Raw genomic sequence first — 16,743 nt, forward strand, 5'->3', positions numbered from 1 at the left:
ACAATCGGTCTCTATGATAGGACATTGTTTGACCCCCTCTGTGGGTAAGCAATCTTCCCTCATGCTAAGGAAGGTGATACCCTTCAATCTTGTAATTTGGGGTGGATTGGGTTCACTCAGATCAAGCTTTGAGACTATAGCCCTTAACAATAGTCACAGCCTTTTTCCTGGAATTCTTCTTATCTGGAATGGTGCTGCTATTCCATCTTTTATTCAGGAGATGCAGTTGATCATAGTATTAGAATGAACATGAGATTCAGGAGATTCAGAGGAAAAGGAAGATGAAGGTGCTTCAGTTCTTCCTTTATAAGCGTACCTTGAGTCCTAGATACTATTGGACCATAAACAGCAAACTGGACATATATCCATTCATGTACATTTTAGTACAAAAGACATATGATAAGACTACTGATGATATTTATTAACTCCCATGTTATCATTACTTCTTACCAATACCTAAAGAACAGTGCTGTAAATTTACAGAGATAAACATCACCTATGAAATTAATCTTATGCCAGAATAAATGAATGAAAGAACATATGAGCCCCATTAATACATGAGAAAATTATATATGTGATTGTAATCCAAACTGCACTAAAACAAGTGTAATGACAAGGAAAACACAAACCCCAGTGCTAAATGTAAATACTTAAAGTGAAATCATATATACATGGTTAACAGTAAAGTGAATTTTGATGCCCCACTGGAACAGTCCCCTACCCACAAATGGCAGAAAGGGTTAGGGGCTTGTCTTGACCAAGAAAACTGAAAAGTATTACCTAGACTATGAAAATAACTTTTGATAGTTAACAAACTGAGGGCTAATGTTTGCTAATCATTAGGAATATGATTACAAATTCATGAACAGAAATAAACCACAATAAAAGGAATCTTTTCTAGAGCAAGAATTATCCATGTGTCTAACAGAAAAAAATGAGGTGTTATTGTGCATGGACTTACTGCATGGAGTCTAAATGGATTGATGCACATGTTCTAAGATGCATCTGGCACAGATGAGGGTTTCTCCACCATGTACAGGGTGAGCTAAACATTACTGATATTAAATATCTTCAAGATGGCCATCATGGTGGCTGTACTGAAAATTAGACTGGTACCATTTTCATTTAGGACCAACCAGTCTTCACAATAAGCCTTTGGGTGAAAAGTAGAGCTGTGAACAGTACCCAGATACTCGCCAACTGACAACAACCTGGGTAATAAAATGAGCCACCTAGTACCCATTTACCATATACAAGTTTTCTACCAGTGCACATAAGCCTTTGGCTTGTAATACAAATAAATACAACATGAGCAGTTCTCTTATTTACACTCTAACTACTGAAAAATTACACCTTTGCATGCTGTTCATGCCAGCATCGAAGCTCAGGTCTGTACACATTTTATGAAATTTCCCTTTCACTGGGTGCCCGGGTAACTGATTTAAGATCAACTGGTACCTGGTCAATGTTTATTGAAACTTTCACAGCTCTAGTGAAAACCTCTGCAGATATGACCATTTATCTAAAGAGAAGTAGCTATTACAAGATTTTGAAGATGACTGCCAAAGTAGCCATATTGGACAGCAAACCGGCACTACTTTTGTTTAGGACCAACTATATTTAGAAATAACTTTAAGCTGATATAATGTTGATTTCATGAGTAGCATAAATAAGATTTACAAGAGAATCACTGTGGCAGCCATACTGGATGTTAGATCAGCAAATTTTTTTAAACAGGACTATAAATTATAGACATCACAAGAAGTCTTTTTGTGAAAATTCTATGTCAGTATGATCATCCATCCAGAGGACCACTGCGGTGACCATATTGTCCAAATGGCTCCCTTTTCATTTAGGACCAACTAGACCTTGGGATAAAATTTCAAGGCAATCCTTGATGTCATTTTGGAGGAGTAACATTAACAAACTTGTACTAAAAGACAGATGGACAACAACTGCTGACAGGTAACATAAAATCTGTAAGCTCTACTGGTCAATGACAAGTAAAGCTAATGACTGGAAAAATGGTAGTTTAAACTAAAATTCTTGTTTTGTAAAATGCGTATTCCCATTTTGCACCCATCCTCATGCCTGAGCTTCTTAGATAGGTCTCTGAAGGCTAGGACAGAAATAAGGTCCTGTGGCTATACAGTAGGGATCCAAACAGTTTCCAAGTTAAGGCTATGTTCCAGTGGTGATAAGGACTGATACCATGGCCAGTGCCAGATGCATGTCCAAATTTACTTTTTCATGTCCAATTAGTGCATATATTAGTATAGCACAGTATTCTCAATAATGTCTGTATTATAACCATTGGCAAAGTCCATGGAGGATGGGTAAAGTCCCCAAAACAAGAGACAGGGGTCCCAGTCTGATAAGTGTTGGTACTTGGGTCATTTATCAAACAAAAGAGGAGTTAATTGAAATTTGTGTTAAATCACACCCACAAGATATACAAATTTTAATAATTCACTTTTTTACTGCAAATACGGAAATGTTAACCACTACGACTTTACCAAAATGTGTATGCTAATATTTTGACTATCACATGCTAACTGATCTGCAGACAAGATTTATCTGTCATGTGGGTGAGAAAATAAACAGTGACAATATTTCAAAGCACTTTTTATTTCTCCATTATTGTGAAAACATCAGAGACTGAAATGGTTGTTATTATTTGTAGGACAAGCCTTCATTATCTCTGGATAGTGTTAATTTGTTCAACTATAAATACAATTGTTTCAAAAGAGATTATCACGCATCATTGCTGGGGCACAATTTTAACCAAAAGCACTCCTGTGTTTTCCATTATTGAACATGTAGGTCCCTAATCTGTTACTACCTGTCAGAAAAAGAAAAAAAATAACCTACCAAACTGTAAATGCTTGAATGAAAATCATTTGACATATGTAGCAGTAATAAATCACATACTGACAATAACAATTACAATGTAAATTATTATTATGACATTTTTCCATTTTTGCTGAATGTAAGCATGCACTTTTCAGAAAAAATACATAAAACCCAAAACATTAAATGATTATATACTTTGTTAGCCTTGGCACTCAAAACAACATGCAAGAAACCAAAGACCAAGTTAAATGATAATATATTGTGATTTATCTTCTCTTTAGACATTCAGCCTACTCAATATACTCAAAATGTCACCAGCTTACCCAGTCCCTTCAACTTTAGTGATTTTCAGTTTAAAATCTACAGAGTTCAGAGTTGGAGGTTTCCATTTTAAGACATCCTGACTTCTTCCTGGTACATAAGCCTATGAAAAGATAAATATATAGCATGCAATTTTTTTACATACAAAATTAAATTCATATGATCAGCTCATCCAATTAAAAGTGAAAAACAAATTAATTTAGACACAAGGCTCTTTAGTAATGGTTTCTATCTTGATTTAGCAGGCTTTTCAGTTTTATGTTCTTTTTTCATTAACAATATTTTTAATTTATATTGCTTTCTTAATTTCCTGAAAATCTTTTCAATTACATCTTGAAGGAAATCTTTTTTTACTGGACAATAATTTATCCTATTCTTTCTAGTTTATTGGTGTAAACAACCATCCAACAACCAGGTCAAAGAGTAGCAACTGAGTGTATTAGCATAATTTCCTCTGGTAATGTGTATTAGCACATTTAAATAAGGTACTTGCATCACAGCAGCATATCCCCTGGCTTTAATTATTTTTGTTATTTCTTCACCAACTCCCAATACCAACCCTGTAACGTTGCCACACCATAAAAAAATAGATCTCCTCCCATCCATGATTTTAATCCATTCTCAAGTTTGAGCCTGCTGGCTAAGTCCTACAAGGCAGGACAAACCAAGGAGTAAATGTCAGTTTTATATTTTCTTTAATATATCTCAACTAAAGCTATTTTTAAAGATATGGGAGTTGTCTACCACCCAACTCAAGATGATGGAACCAATTCATTGCAACTTCAGCATTATGACATCTTAAAGCAAGGAAGCATGTTTCTAACTTAACAGCACCCATAGGTGACCTTCAAACACAGAATTTCAAAATAGTCACAGACACAAGAAATACAAGTCACAGAGACCTCTTTTGCAAAAATACAGACCTGCCAACACAAGAAAGATGTTCTTAGTAATGCAGTCAAAAAAATTCTATCAGTTAGACCACTTTTCAGTAATGAGACTGTCCCTTTCATCTTCAAAGTCTATTTTTGATGGCATTTCTAGACAATACTATAAGCACCAGCTTGATCATACAGGTGTTTTATATTAAAACTATGAGCAATTTAAAGTATCCAAGGCAAGACTGTTAAAGTTAGACTGAACAATTCCACTGAATCTAATATGAAACCTGGATCTGGATTAAACACTGACAAGACAGTTTCCAGGTTTGACTGCAATGATCATATTTTTGTAATTTTTGTTTATACTTCTGCAAGGGTCATTTCAAAGATTTACAGTCAAATCATGTGGGTTGACAGGTCTGGTAATGGTGAAAACCTTTCAGGATGCATCCCTCACCTGCTTGGATGACACAAAAACTTTACACAAATCAGTAAAATGTGAAATATTGGCAACAGTGACCTTCCTTGCTTGCAAGGGTGTGGTACTAAGACCATCATCTAATTTGATGACACTTTCATGAAGAGTGCTTCCATTTGATCTAAGACCAATGATGCATGAAATATGGGTACAATGAACTACTTCTGTGAAGGGATGATCAAGAAATAAAATCAGCTAGTTTTTATGATTCTAGTGATGCATGAAATATGGGTCACAATGAACTACTTCTGTGAAGGGATGATCAAGACATAAAATCAGCTAGTTTTTATGATTCTAGCATGAACAGAGCTTGCAAAATAAACTTAAAACAAATTTTAATCTGTCACTGAAACATATAACACACAGTAACCTACTTTTGTGATGCAGACGTAGTCAAATTTTGTTCATCAGTTTTAAGATGTTGCTTAAATTTTTGTTTAAACAGCAGCCATCTTCAAAAGTGGATCAGTGATATTTATACAAATTTAGATGCTCTTTAAGTCAAGATCATTTCTGTCAAATTGATTTAATACCATTTAGTGACCTATGAGTAATCATTTTAAATGTCCTTTCTAATTTAAATTATTTTGGCTATATTAGACAGACATCATATCAAACATGAAAGCCCTTTATGTCCAAATGCTTACTGTCAAATTTGGTCAAATCATGCTGAATGGTTTTTGAGAAGTCATTTCAAGAGTTTTTCTGCTTTTCATGATGGTAGCCATATTTGATGGCTGATCAGTATTATTTTTACAAATATAAAAGTCCTGTATGCCAGATTATTATCTGTCAAATTCAGTCAAATTCAGTTCCATTATTTTCAGAAGACAGTATCTAGAGGATGACAGATCATGGACAAACGACCAAATCATAAACTCATTTTGCCTTATGATTAGATGAGCTAATAAACAGTGAGGAAAAGCTACTAGAGTCTTCTCAAGGAAACTTATCTAAGATTTGAAGATAATACCAGAGATGCCCATTGTCAACAAGGGAAATTAGGACAAAAGTGTAAAAATCTAATTTGAAATAAAAACCAGAGTACATCATGAGGAAAACACAATCAATTGAAATTGAGCATTCCAACTAATGGCACAAAACTGATTATATGATACAAATTACCAGAAAAGACAGAGAAGGAACCAAACAAAATGTTCTGATTATCGGGGGCACTCACCAATTATGTACTTTTGAGTGAATGATGTATGTCAGGTGAAGTTGTTTGCATTTGAAACATGCACAGTGGAGAGAATGTTGGCATACTTTGATATACCCTGGCTGACATTTCTTTTCATACTGTACTTGTGGAAATTGTACATGGTCTAAGTACATAACTAACAAAAATGACTGCTCCCTTGTGCTCAAAAATTAGTCTGAAATAGTCTAAGGTACACTATCTTTGACAGTTATTAAAACAGGAAAAATGAATTTTGCCAGGTTAGACAATACCAGCTTTGAAAATACAATGAATGAAGTATCAAATATATAAAATGTAAAAAAAAGATACAGGCTCTGAAAATGATCAAAAGGAACTGCTTGTTTGTGATTTGGATTTTTAACATAGCTTTAACAATTTGTCAGTCATATTGCTATGATGTCTGCAGTGTGGTAGTTTATACTGATGTCTAGCACTGGGGCATCATGCCACAGACATTCAGCATGATGTCCCACCCAGTCAAATTATCTTGATACTGGGCTGACAAGTATTAACACTCACCTCTTAATGCTGAGCGCTTAGCAAGGAGCTGTAATACCATTTTTTAATAAGTCTTTGGTATGACTTGGCTGGTGTTCAAATCCACAACCTCCTGCATCTGAGCTGGATGCTCTAACCATTAGGCCATCGGAGTCGTTACCAAGTAGAGCTAGCATTTTTTGAGAGGTTTAGGGCCAAACTGTATACTCTATAACCCATATTACACCCATCAATTATACGAAAAAAATAAAGGTAATTATAGCTTCTTTGAACAATACCTAAGATATGCAAGGTCTTTTTTAAATAGCCAGTATAACCAGTGAGGAAACATGGGGAAATTCTTATTTTTTAAAAATTCGAACCCTAGACAAAATACTAAACTGTAAAGCGCCACCATAATGGCACGTTATATGTCAGAAACTGGTCTTATGTCATAAATTACCATGAATACAGGAAAGGACAGAAAAGACTCCAGTTGAATGCCAGAAACTGATAATATATTACAAAATACCAGAAAAGAATTGAAAGGACCGAAAATACTCACACATGGCTTCAACTTCCACCCAATTATTCTTTTGGTTTATTATTTTAACTAAAAATCATGATTTATGCATATGGTGGTGTGATTCATTAACAGGCTTGGCAACTCAGGACATTCATGCCAAATTTGGGATGATGGGCATCTCTGTATAACTCACGCCAAATTACTGAAGATAAAGATTAATTTTAATTCTTAACCTATAAGAAATCTGCCTGTTTAACATAGAGTAATGGGATCGTTAGATATGATAACAGTTGGAGACTCTTACATCAGGCACTGGTTGAAATATGAGACCGTCTACTTCATGGCTTACTTGATTGGCAAAATCACCATCTAGAATCTGGGGAAAAAAAGTAAATGTAATGTGAAGAAGTCTATTGTCTGTACTTATGTCATGACAGGTAATAACATTCTACATAGTTTGGAACTGTCAGAGCTGTTATACAGAATGATTTATGTCCAAAGAAACATTACATGGACATGGCACAAATAAGCTGAATGTAAATAGGTAAATATATGTTGGAATTAGAGCCAATTCACAATTTTAATAAAATTTAAAATAAATCTTGCAGGTTGGTCACGACAACAAAGGTTTAGTCAGCAACACATGTCCATCCAAGGATGAATCCACAGTGCAAGTTTGATGTCCATAGGTGTAATTATATGTTACAGTAGTTACAGAATAACATGTAGAATGCAAAGATGGCAACAGGGAAGAGTGAATCCTTGATTTATACCCTTTATGAGGTGGGGATAAAATTGTACCATAAAGTGTTGTTTTTTTAAACCATGTTTTTTTGCAAAAATCTGATCTGAGATGCATGTGACACACATTTTAAAGAGCTATGATTATTATATCTTACTGATATTTCTTCCACACAAGTCTAGTCATGAAATTTCCCTTAATTAAATGATTCAAATAAGTCATTCAATAGTGTATGCTTCTTACACAATTTTCTAAAGGCTTATATGAAAAGTTAGCTTATTATCAACTGAATGACATTGTCACATGCAGTGACTGCCCTTGGAACTTGAATCAAAACACACTTTTTGAGTCTCAAAAAAACTCAACACTGTCTGGGAATATGGCAGGTATGTATTATGATCAAAAAATTATTAATGAAGAAACTTTTTACTCCAAAAACGATTTTTAAAAATTTCAAACATGTTATCCAATGATAATACCTTAGGAGAATCGGTAACAGGTAGAGGATGTTACATTTCCTTACTCCAGAGAGACCATATCTGATTTCTTAAGGTATGCAAGGCAGATTCCAAACTGAAATACCATGCCGAGTACTGACTCCATAGGCTGAGATGCGACTTAAGAGATGGAGGGAAAAAAGTTCCCTGTAAATCCAGCATGTTTCATTGCCACATCCATGAGGAGGTGTCAAACAACCTAGAAAGGTTGCCTGTGCTGCAGCAAAAGGTCCCACCAGGTCTAAATGAGCCTGATAGAGCCTGCAGTGAGATAGTGACCTTTCACTGGCTTTGTTCTTGTAAAAATACCACTTCAAAGTCCTAACTAGGTCCTGTAGATAACTGTCAGTTCAAGGGGCCAGGTTGGAAAGAGGTTTCACCACAGACTGACTGCCCATGCACAGAAGTCTGCTCTTGGCAATGAAAGTATGGCACATCATGCATGTAGTTTGGGTCATCTGACAAAGCATGTACTTTCTGATACTGCCTTTTGTAGTCAGGATAAAATAGGAAACAGGCCCTTAATGAGGTAAACGAAGGATGCTCATGAGAGCAGGATGCTCATGAGAGCATTCAAACAGAGCCTTATTTATTCAACCATATTAGAACTGATGGTAGATTCCACTTTCAGCAGAAAGCAAAAGCCTTCATACATGACAAGTAAAAATTCACCAGATCAGACAGGTCTTTGTTTTGTCCCATCTCATCTCTTTTGTGATGATGCAGTGTGTCAGTGCTTGTGAAATGGTAGCTTTTGATGAGAGCTACCTTATTCACTTCAAAGAGATAAAATATAAACGTAGCTATTTAGATTAAGTGGAGAAATATGTCTTGACTAGAACCACTGTGAGAAACTTCTCCACTTCCCCTCATAAACTTTCTCATCTGAATGATTCTCCATCACTTGTTGTGAGAACTGTTTATCTGATATGATCCTGATGTGCATGTTTAACAGATTAAATGAAACTCCTGCCATCTGAGAACATGAGCAAATGCCGTACTTTTTTCACTGTAATTTCCCTATCTGGTTTATCAAGTCATCTATCCACAATATTTCATTACAATCATTATTCCCGGATGCTGAACCTGCAAGGGAACACCCACCATAATCTAAGTTAGGTTCTCCCATTTAATGAGATCTTGTATCACAAGAAACTAGGAGTGTTTGTCAAATACTCAGTCACTGCTGGGACAACAGTATTATTTTTCATGAACAAGTGACCCAGAACAATGAGATCCACTGTAGCATTAACAAACATAATTAACCAGAGTCAAAAGGGAGAGGTTTTACTGTTACAGCAACCTGCAAATGCATGCTCAACTCTTGTCAATGTCCAATCAAATTACACATAAATCTGAATTAGGCAGAAATAAGAACAGAGGAAAAGTAAATAAATTTATTGACTTTTCAAACAAATTTATATTAACTTTTAACATTTGAATATCATAATTTATGATTACAGTACTTTAATAACCATGAAGCCATTTGGGAGGTGTCATTAAGATCAATAAAGTACATCGATCGATAAGTAGAAACACTTTTGGTATCCCAAGACTTTTACTACATGAAATAATTGCTATAATTTTGTGTCCAAACATTTATAGGTCATTTTAAATAACACACAATACATAGGTTCAGTATAAACTTTATTGTAAATATAAATAATCTTTGGCATAATGGGGGCAAATCATGTAACAGCACACAACACCAGCTGAGCTCTGAATTGTTTCTATAGGAATACCTCAGAAAGAGAGGCTTGGGGGAGTTTGTAGGGTTGTGAAGAGTGTCCGACACCTGTATGTGGAGTCACAAGGGGCTGATACGAGGTATATAGAGACACTGATAACCGAAACTCAATAAGTCTGATCCTGAGCATTGCTATGATAACAAACATCAGCCGATACTCCATACATGCACCGTAGGAAGCGGATATGAAGTATATGGGCATAATAGCTGAGTACATTTAAGTATTGACACAAATAGTGGGTCAAAAGCAAAGGTGTAAATGCATGAAACTTGGTAATGGCAATAACATTAGCCAATTTGATAAAGGGCCTCTAGATCAGAGCTGGAACGGTACGCTATGCAAGAAATGTCCCAAATGAACAGCATGGTGGAAGGAGGGGAGGCGAGTGGTTCTTTCTGCAAATAATGTTAAAAATTAAATGCAGCATCTTCACTGAAAGGAATGCATCTCTACAGGTCTATCAGTTATATGAATGACGCCTAAATGAGAATGTTTGATCACATGCTTCAACTCAGTCATCTGATTGGTTCAACATGACAACGTATCCAAATTTATTTACTAGCTTATTAACATATATTGGCTGCAATGACATCATGTCTGGGCAGAGAACCATAGTAGACAAAGAGGGGCCCAGCAAGGTGCCAGAGAAGGATGCACTATGCATTACTTAAACTACATTTAACCAATTAAATTATTAAAAAATATTACTTTTCAAAATAATTTAGGGTGTCCAAATGGTGTTCCAAGATTTACAGTCATTATGGTAATCTTGTTCATGAGTCTGGTATGTTCTGGAAGCGAGCTTGTTCATAACATTTTGGAATTTTCTGTTAGTTTCCTGAAAATGCTAATGTGACAAAGGTCAATTAAGGATGTATATAAAGAAGTTTTTGTAGACAAAGTCTTCATTCCTGTTTTAATACAAGTCTGGGGAATCAATGATTAGAGTTGTATTCAGTTATAATTTGAGAGGAATTATTTACTTAAATTATTCATTGGCATTACAAAGTGCTCATTGAATTTTTGGACTAAACACTACTTTGGGATTATTGAGGAGACATTCTGGATTATATTAATAGCACATCAGCACATTCAAGACTTGGTACATAAGCATATTCAAGAAAATTGGAATCCATTCGGAATGTTCTATGTTTTGACTTGTGATAGGACATTTAGGATTATTCACAATGCTGTGTTTCTGTTTTTAATTTTGCTTAAATTGCTGGTTTCACTTCTTTATGTTACATAGTTTAAAACAGAACTGTAACAATAGCACATAAAAAGAGACGTTCAAAGAAATAGTAGAACCATTTCCAATTTGCACAAGATGAAAACTGTCAAGTCTAAAACCAACAAAAAATGAACTGAAACATTTTAATGGAATTGTTGACAGTTTAAAAAATCAATACAAAACCTCAATCAGAGAAACAAGGAAGAAGTATGACTTTTGCATTATAAATTTGTCAACAAAGGCATATCTGCACATATGGTACATTCTGTTGCAAAAAGAGGTTTTAGAAATGACTATGAAATCAGCAACACGGCAAGGAAAAGTACAGCTGAAAGAATGGTGTCATGTTTGTGTTTTCATAAAAGACTTTAAACCCGTATATGGTAGCATCAGATATTATAACTGTCCGAAAAATGAGAGTTTGTTTTGGACTTCATCTGACTAGAATGTAGCAGGAACTACATGGTAGAATATTAATTGTTATGACTCAATTGGTCTTAAACTAAGTAAACAAAAAATGTGAAAAGTTTAGTAAAATTCAACAATTTATTTACTTAGAACACAAAGTGAAAATTTAAAAAGAACTTAAAGGTAATGTGAATTAAATTCCAATAATAGCCTTAAATGTTCTATCGCAAGTCCACAAGTATAGAGTATTCTGAATGAATTCCAGTGCTGTTCCAAATAAATTCCAATCCTGAATGTGCTGATGTATCAAAAGCCTGGAAAAGTGTTAATGTGCTAACAGTCTTGATGTATCACAATGATATAATCCAATATGTCCCTAAAAGAAATCACAATAATCCTAATATAGTGATTTTAGTCAGAAAGTATTAAAGAACACTTTATTATTCCAATGAATAAAATAAACGATTCTGCTCAAATTAAATCTGAACACAGCTGAAGTATAATAAGACTAAAATAATAATTCAGAAGTAAACAACCTTATTATAAAGGGTCAAACATTCATTTTTAGAACATTCCAAGCTGTAAACAAGATCAGTCAATTTATCAATTTCCAAGGAAAAAACCACTGTCCTAAACTCACATCCAAGCAAACATGTTTACCTAAGATTATTATAATCTTAAAATGTAAGATCATGCAGGAATTCTAGCAAAAGAAGATCATTGCATGGTTCCTTTAATTTCATATATATGTATTTTTCTCATACATGAAAAAATGTTTATCTTCTAAAAGTACAAATTATAATGTGTGAAAAGTTTATTCAGGGATCACATTTGGCTCTGCCAATGTCACAAATTGATAATGATATTCCTTACTAGCGACAAAATATACCATCTGCTGATTTTTTTTCCCCCCCGACATAATTGATTGTTTAAACTTGTATAGGCATCATGAAAGGAAGCTACAAATGTGATATAAAATGCACTGGAATTTATCTTTTGTTAGGTAAACAAAATTTGTTCAGATTGACAAACCATCTTAACAGCGTATTTTAATATCATAATCTGTTTATTCTGACATCTGGCCTGAGTAATGTATGCTGTGAGATCTCCGGTTTTTTGGCTGGGTTTATTTTTTTTTACAGAATGTGGAATTTACCCCTCCCCCCAGAGTAATAATTTAACAAAATCTGAAATGGTTGCATCTTACAATGTTTTGTTAGCGGCCCCAAGTGGCTGAGTGGTCTAAAGCACTCTCCGTTACGGAAAACTGCCATCTCACCTCTGTCTGTATGGGTTTGAGTCTTGGATTCAGCTAATGTGGGAATATGAGAAAGCTTACCAGTAGCTTCTTGTGGGTCGGTGGTTCTTTTCCAGGTTCTTCCTTCACCATTAATACTGGCCCATCGTGTGCTGAAAAATTTCGTTAAACCCTACAACAATAACAACAACTTACAATGTTTTGGGATACTCAAATTTTTCCACCATTTCAAAGCATCTGATTCACTGACATTATACTGTTAGAACATACCATAAATATGATGTAAACAAATAAAGATTAAACTTAACTGCAATTTCAATATGCAATTTATCTTCATTCATAGTTTCCTTGAATACAGAATTATATTCCAGGCAGTAAGTTTTCAAACAGTACCTTTCTAGCACAGGACACATCCCAAAAGTGCTTAGCTCTCACACTAAATGGTTCCTTGGTCTTGTCTATCTGACCTTGCTTGATTTTCTCATGACGGGGACCAATCAATTCCTTCCCAATGCAGAACATCCGCAGATCAAAGTTGGTTTTCCCTACCTCTTGACTCTGCAATTTGAAATTTTGTGAGGAAATGATAATTTGAAAATGTCTGAATAAGTTTTTAAAAAAGACAAGCAATTTAGAGTAAGCTGTGTGAAGAGATTGATGACGTTGTTTGCAATTGGTTGAACAACTTGAATACATGACTTGGTGTTTGTTAATTACAGTAACAATGAAAATAAGCAAGAAACAATAAAACACTTTAACAGTATCAGTCAAGTTCGAGAAAGCATTCTCAGTTGCTGGTGTAACAGACAAGTACCAAATTCACCCCAAGCAATATGGATTAACTCCAAAAACAAGCAGTGTACATGAACACTACCTTGACATTGGCACTACAATGTGAGATATGTACTTTAGCCCGGTTTACAGTCAATAACAGCTAACATTAAATGCTTGACCTGAAAATATGCAAGCTAGTAGCCAGACTCCATTTCAATTTTTTTTTGTTCTTTGTTTTTTTTATCAGAACAGTCTTCACTTTACAAGCACTCATAACAAAAGATTAAATACAGGTCAGTAGTGTTTGTCTCAGTTCTCACGATATGACTGTTCATAGTGCTGGAACAATCTACATGCACTTTAGTCTGGCTTACAATCTATAATATAAGACACTATACACATGACCTATAAAATTTCAGAATCAGTACCCAGTCTAGTTTTTGTTTTTTAGAACACTCTATGCAGTAATAGCTGCAAAGGATTACATAAAGATCATTGTTGTTTATCTGTTTTGGCAATGTGGTTGTTCATCTGGTTTGGCACAGTGATTGTTTATCTGTTTTGGCAATGTGGTTGTTCATCTCTGTTTTGGCAAAGTGGTTGTTTATCTCTGTTTTGGCAATGTGGTTGTTCATCTCTGTTTTGGCAAAGTGGTTGTTCATCTGTTTTGGCACAGTGGTTGTTTATCTCTGTTTTGGCACAGTGGTTGTTTATCTGTTTTGGCAATGTGATTGTTCATCTGTTTTGGCACAGTGGTTGTTTATCTCTGTTTTGGCAATGTGGTTGTTTATCTCTGTTTTGGCAATGTGATTGTTCATCTGTTTTGGCACAGTGGTTGTTTATCTCTGTTTTTGGCAATGTGGTTGTTCATCTCTGTTTTGGCAAAGTGGTTGTTCATCTCTGTTTTGGCAAAGTAGTTGTTCATAGCATAGTGATGAGGCATTACCAATTTTTGTGTACTTGAACAAACATGCTTCTACGTAAATTTAAGAATTGTTCATTGAATATCAAAATTAGATTATCTAGCTATTATTGCTGCACTATGTATTGTTCACCCCTGTGGATAAACTTTAGTTGTTGTTGTTGTAGGGTTTAATGCCATTTTTCAGCACACGTTAGGCTATACATGGCGGCCAGTATTAATGGTGGAGGAAGAACCTGGGAAATCCCCAGAAAGAACCACCGACCCACGAGAAGCTACTGGAAGCTTTCTCACATACCTACATTGGCCAAATCCGAGACACGAACCCACGCAGACTGAGGTGAGATGGCATTGATCTGTAACGGAGAGCGCTTTAGACCACTCGGCCACTAAGGGCCCCTGACAAACTTTAGTGAATGTATGAAAAGGAAACTAGTTATTGGTTATAATAATAGTCTTCATTTTCTATTAGGTCTTCCTGGGTGGAACAGTGCCTCCAACATGTTTGTAAATTATAATGTATTCAGTTTTGTATGTATTCTCAATGATGACAAGAATATTTAATAGTAAGAACTGTACACTGAAATCTCTTTGGAACTATGACATTCATTTAAATTTTCATATTATTAGTAGATAGAACAAATTACTCTTCAAATGTGCCATTTAATTTCATTCTTCACAATGCAGGGCACAGTTAATTGTTGTAGATATATCTGTATACTTGTATGTATGATATATATGTTGTTTTATGTTTACAATGTTTTTACTTTATATCTATATTTTAATTTAGAGGTAAGGACTTTGTAGTCTGAAATAAAGAATTCTTATCTGTTTTGGCAATGTGGTTGTTCATAGCATTGTAAAAATGCATGTTTTGCTAAGACATCGTGGTCATTGTTGTTTATCTGTTTTGGCAATGTGATTGTTCCTAGCATTGTAAAAATGCATACATTGCTAAGACATCGTGGTCATTGTTGTTTATCTGTTTTGGCAATGTGGTTATTATAGCAATGTAAAAATGCATACATTGCTAAGACATCGTGGTCATTGTTGTTTATCTGTTTTGGCAATGTGGTTGTTCATAGCATTGTAAAAATGCATATTTTGCTAAGACATCATGGTCATTGTTGTTTATCTGTTTTGGCAATGTGATTGTTCCTAGCATTGTAAAAATGCATATTTTGCTAAGACATCATGGTCATTGTTGTTTATGTTTTGGCAATGTGGTTGTTGTTGTTGTTGTTGTAGGGTTTAACACCATTTTTCAGCACACGATAAGCTATACATGGCAGCCAGTATTAATGGTGGAGAAAGAACCCGGGAAAACCCCAGAAAGAAGCACCGACCCACAAGAAGCCACTGGCAAGCTTTCACACATACCCACATTAGCCTAATCCAAGACTCGAAGCCACACAGACAGAGGTGAGATGGCAGTGATCCGTAATGGAGAGCACTTTACACAAATGCGGTTGTTCATAGCAATGTAAAAATGCATATTTTGCTAAGACATCATGGTCATTGGTTGCACTCATCAGATGGTCACTCATGACAGTGCATTTATATACTAAAATCAATCCATGCATTATGATTTTGATCGTAAATGACAGGAGCTCACTCATAATAGAGGTCACTCAAAGCAGGTTTTACTGTGCAATAATCTCTTTTACTATTATTCCATAAATAAAGAATTCCTATTTATTTATATTATCGATAATATCATCACTGTAAAAAGTAACAGAACTTAAGATTTACTAGCAATAATTCTATGCCACTGAGACACTTTCAAAGCAATTTTGCTCCAGTCTGGACTCAACAGCATTCAACATTTATGTGGCAAGTTCTGTCAGTCAACCAGATACATAATCATCAACTTTTAATAATGTAACAGTACCAAACCAATCAGATTTAGCAGACTGAATCTACTAACCAATCAAAACCTGTCTGCTGCTATTCTTACAGTAGCAACTGTACATGATTAACTTCAGGCAATATTTGATCCATACAACATTTGTACATATGATTTCTAACTTTATATAAACATGCTGAGACTCAAACTGTATGGTAACTTGACTATATAGTTTCCAGCAGCAAAACAACAATTCTACAATAAACTGCAGCAGACCAATGACAATGTGTAATGGAAGCAAATGAGATGCATTTGCTATGGAGGTTGCAACAATCAACAATTTGTACAGTCTGCATGTTTCACATACTACTGATGGCAAAAAGTTCAATCAGACTTAAACATGAATTATGCTGATGTAATGGGTTCCATAGGAGCTTGATATGATCCATACAAGTTTATTTCAGTGAAACACAAACAAGAAAATCTACATTTTTTGGCAGAAGGATAAAACTTATTTTACTGATGCAATACATACTTGCTACTACTGTGTAGCTTACCTTTCTGGGATGCATTATAAAAT

The 16,743-nt window shown here is 34.9% G+C and overlaps 1 protein-coding gene across 1 annotated transcript in view; it reads right to left on the bottom strand.

Moving 5' to 3' along the window:
• The window catches only part of LOC149784332 (mRNA-capping enzyme-like), a 113,270-nt gene that overhangs the window by 12,010 nt on the left and 84,517 nt on the right, over positions 1 to 16,743 (bottom strand). The window contains exons 13-15 of the mRNA XM_089932373.1: positions 13,015 to 13,179; positions 7,042 to 7,113; positions 3,177 to 3,277 (exon numbers count right to left, since the gene is read on the bottom strand). Of these exons, the coding sequence (XP_089788499.1) occupies positions 3,177 to 3,277; positions 7,042 to 7,113; positions 13,015 to 13,179 (338 nt within the window). The remainder of the gene's footprint in view (positions 1 to 3,176; positions 3,278 to 7,041; positions 7,114 to 13,014; positions 13,180 to 16,743) is intronic.

The sequence above is a fragment of the Sinohyriopsis cumingii genome, chromosome 14 (assembly GCF_028554795.1).
Source record: "Sinohyriopsis cumingii isolate HCF-2022 chromosome 14, ASM2855479v2, whole genome shotgun sequence".
Taxonomy (NCBI): Eukaryota; Metazoa; Mollusca; class Bivalvia; order Unionida; family Unionidae; genus Sinohyriopsis; species Sinohyriopsis cumingii.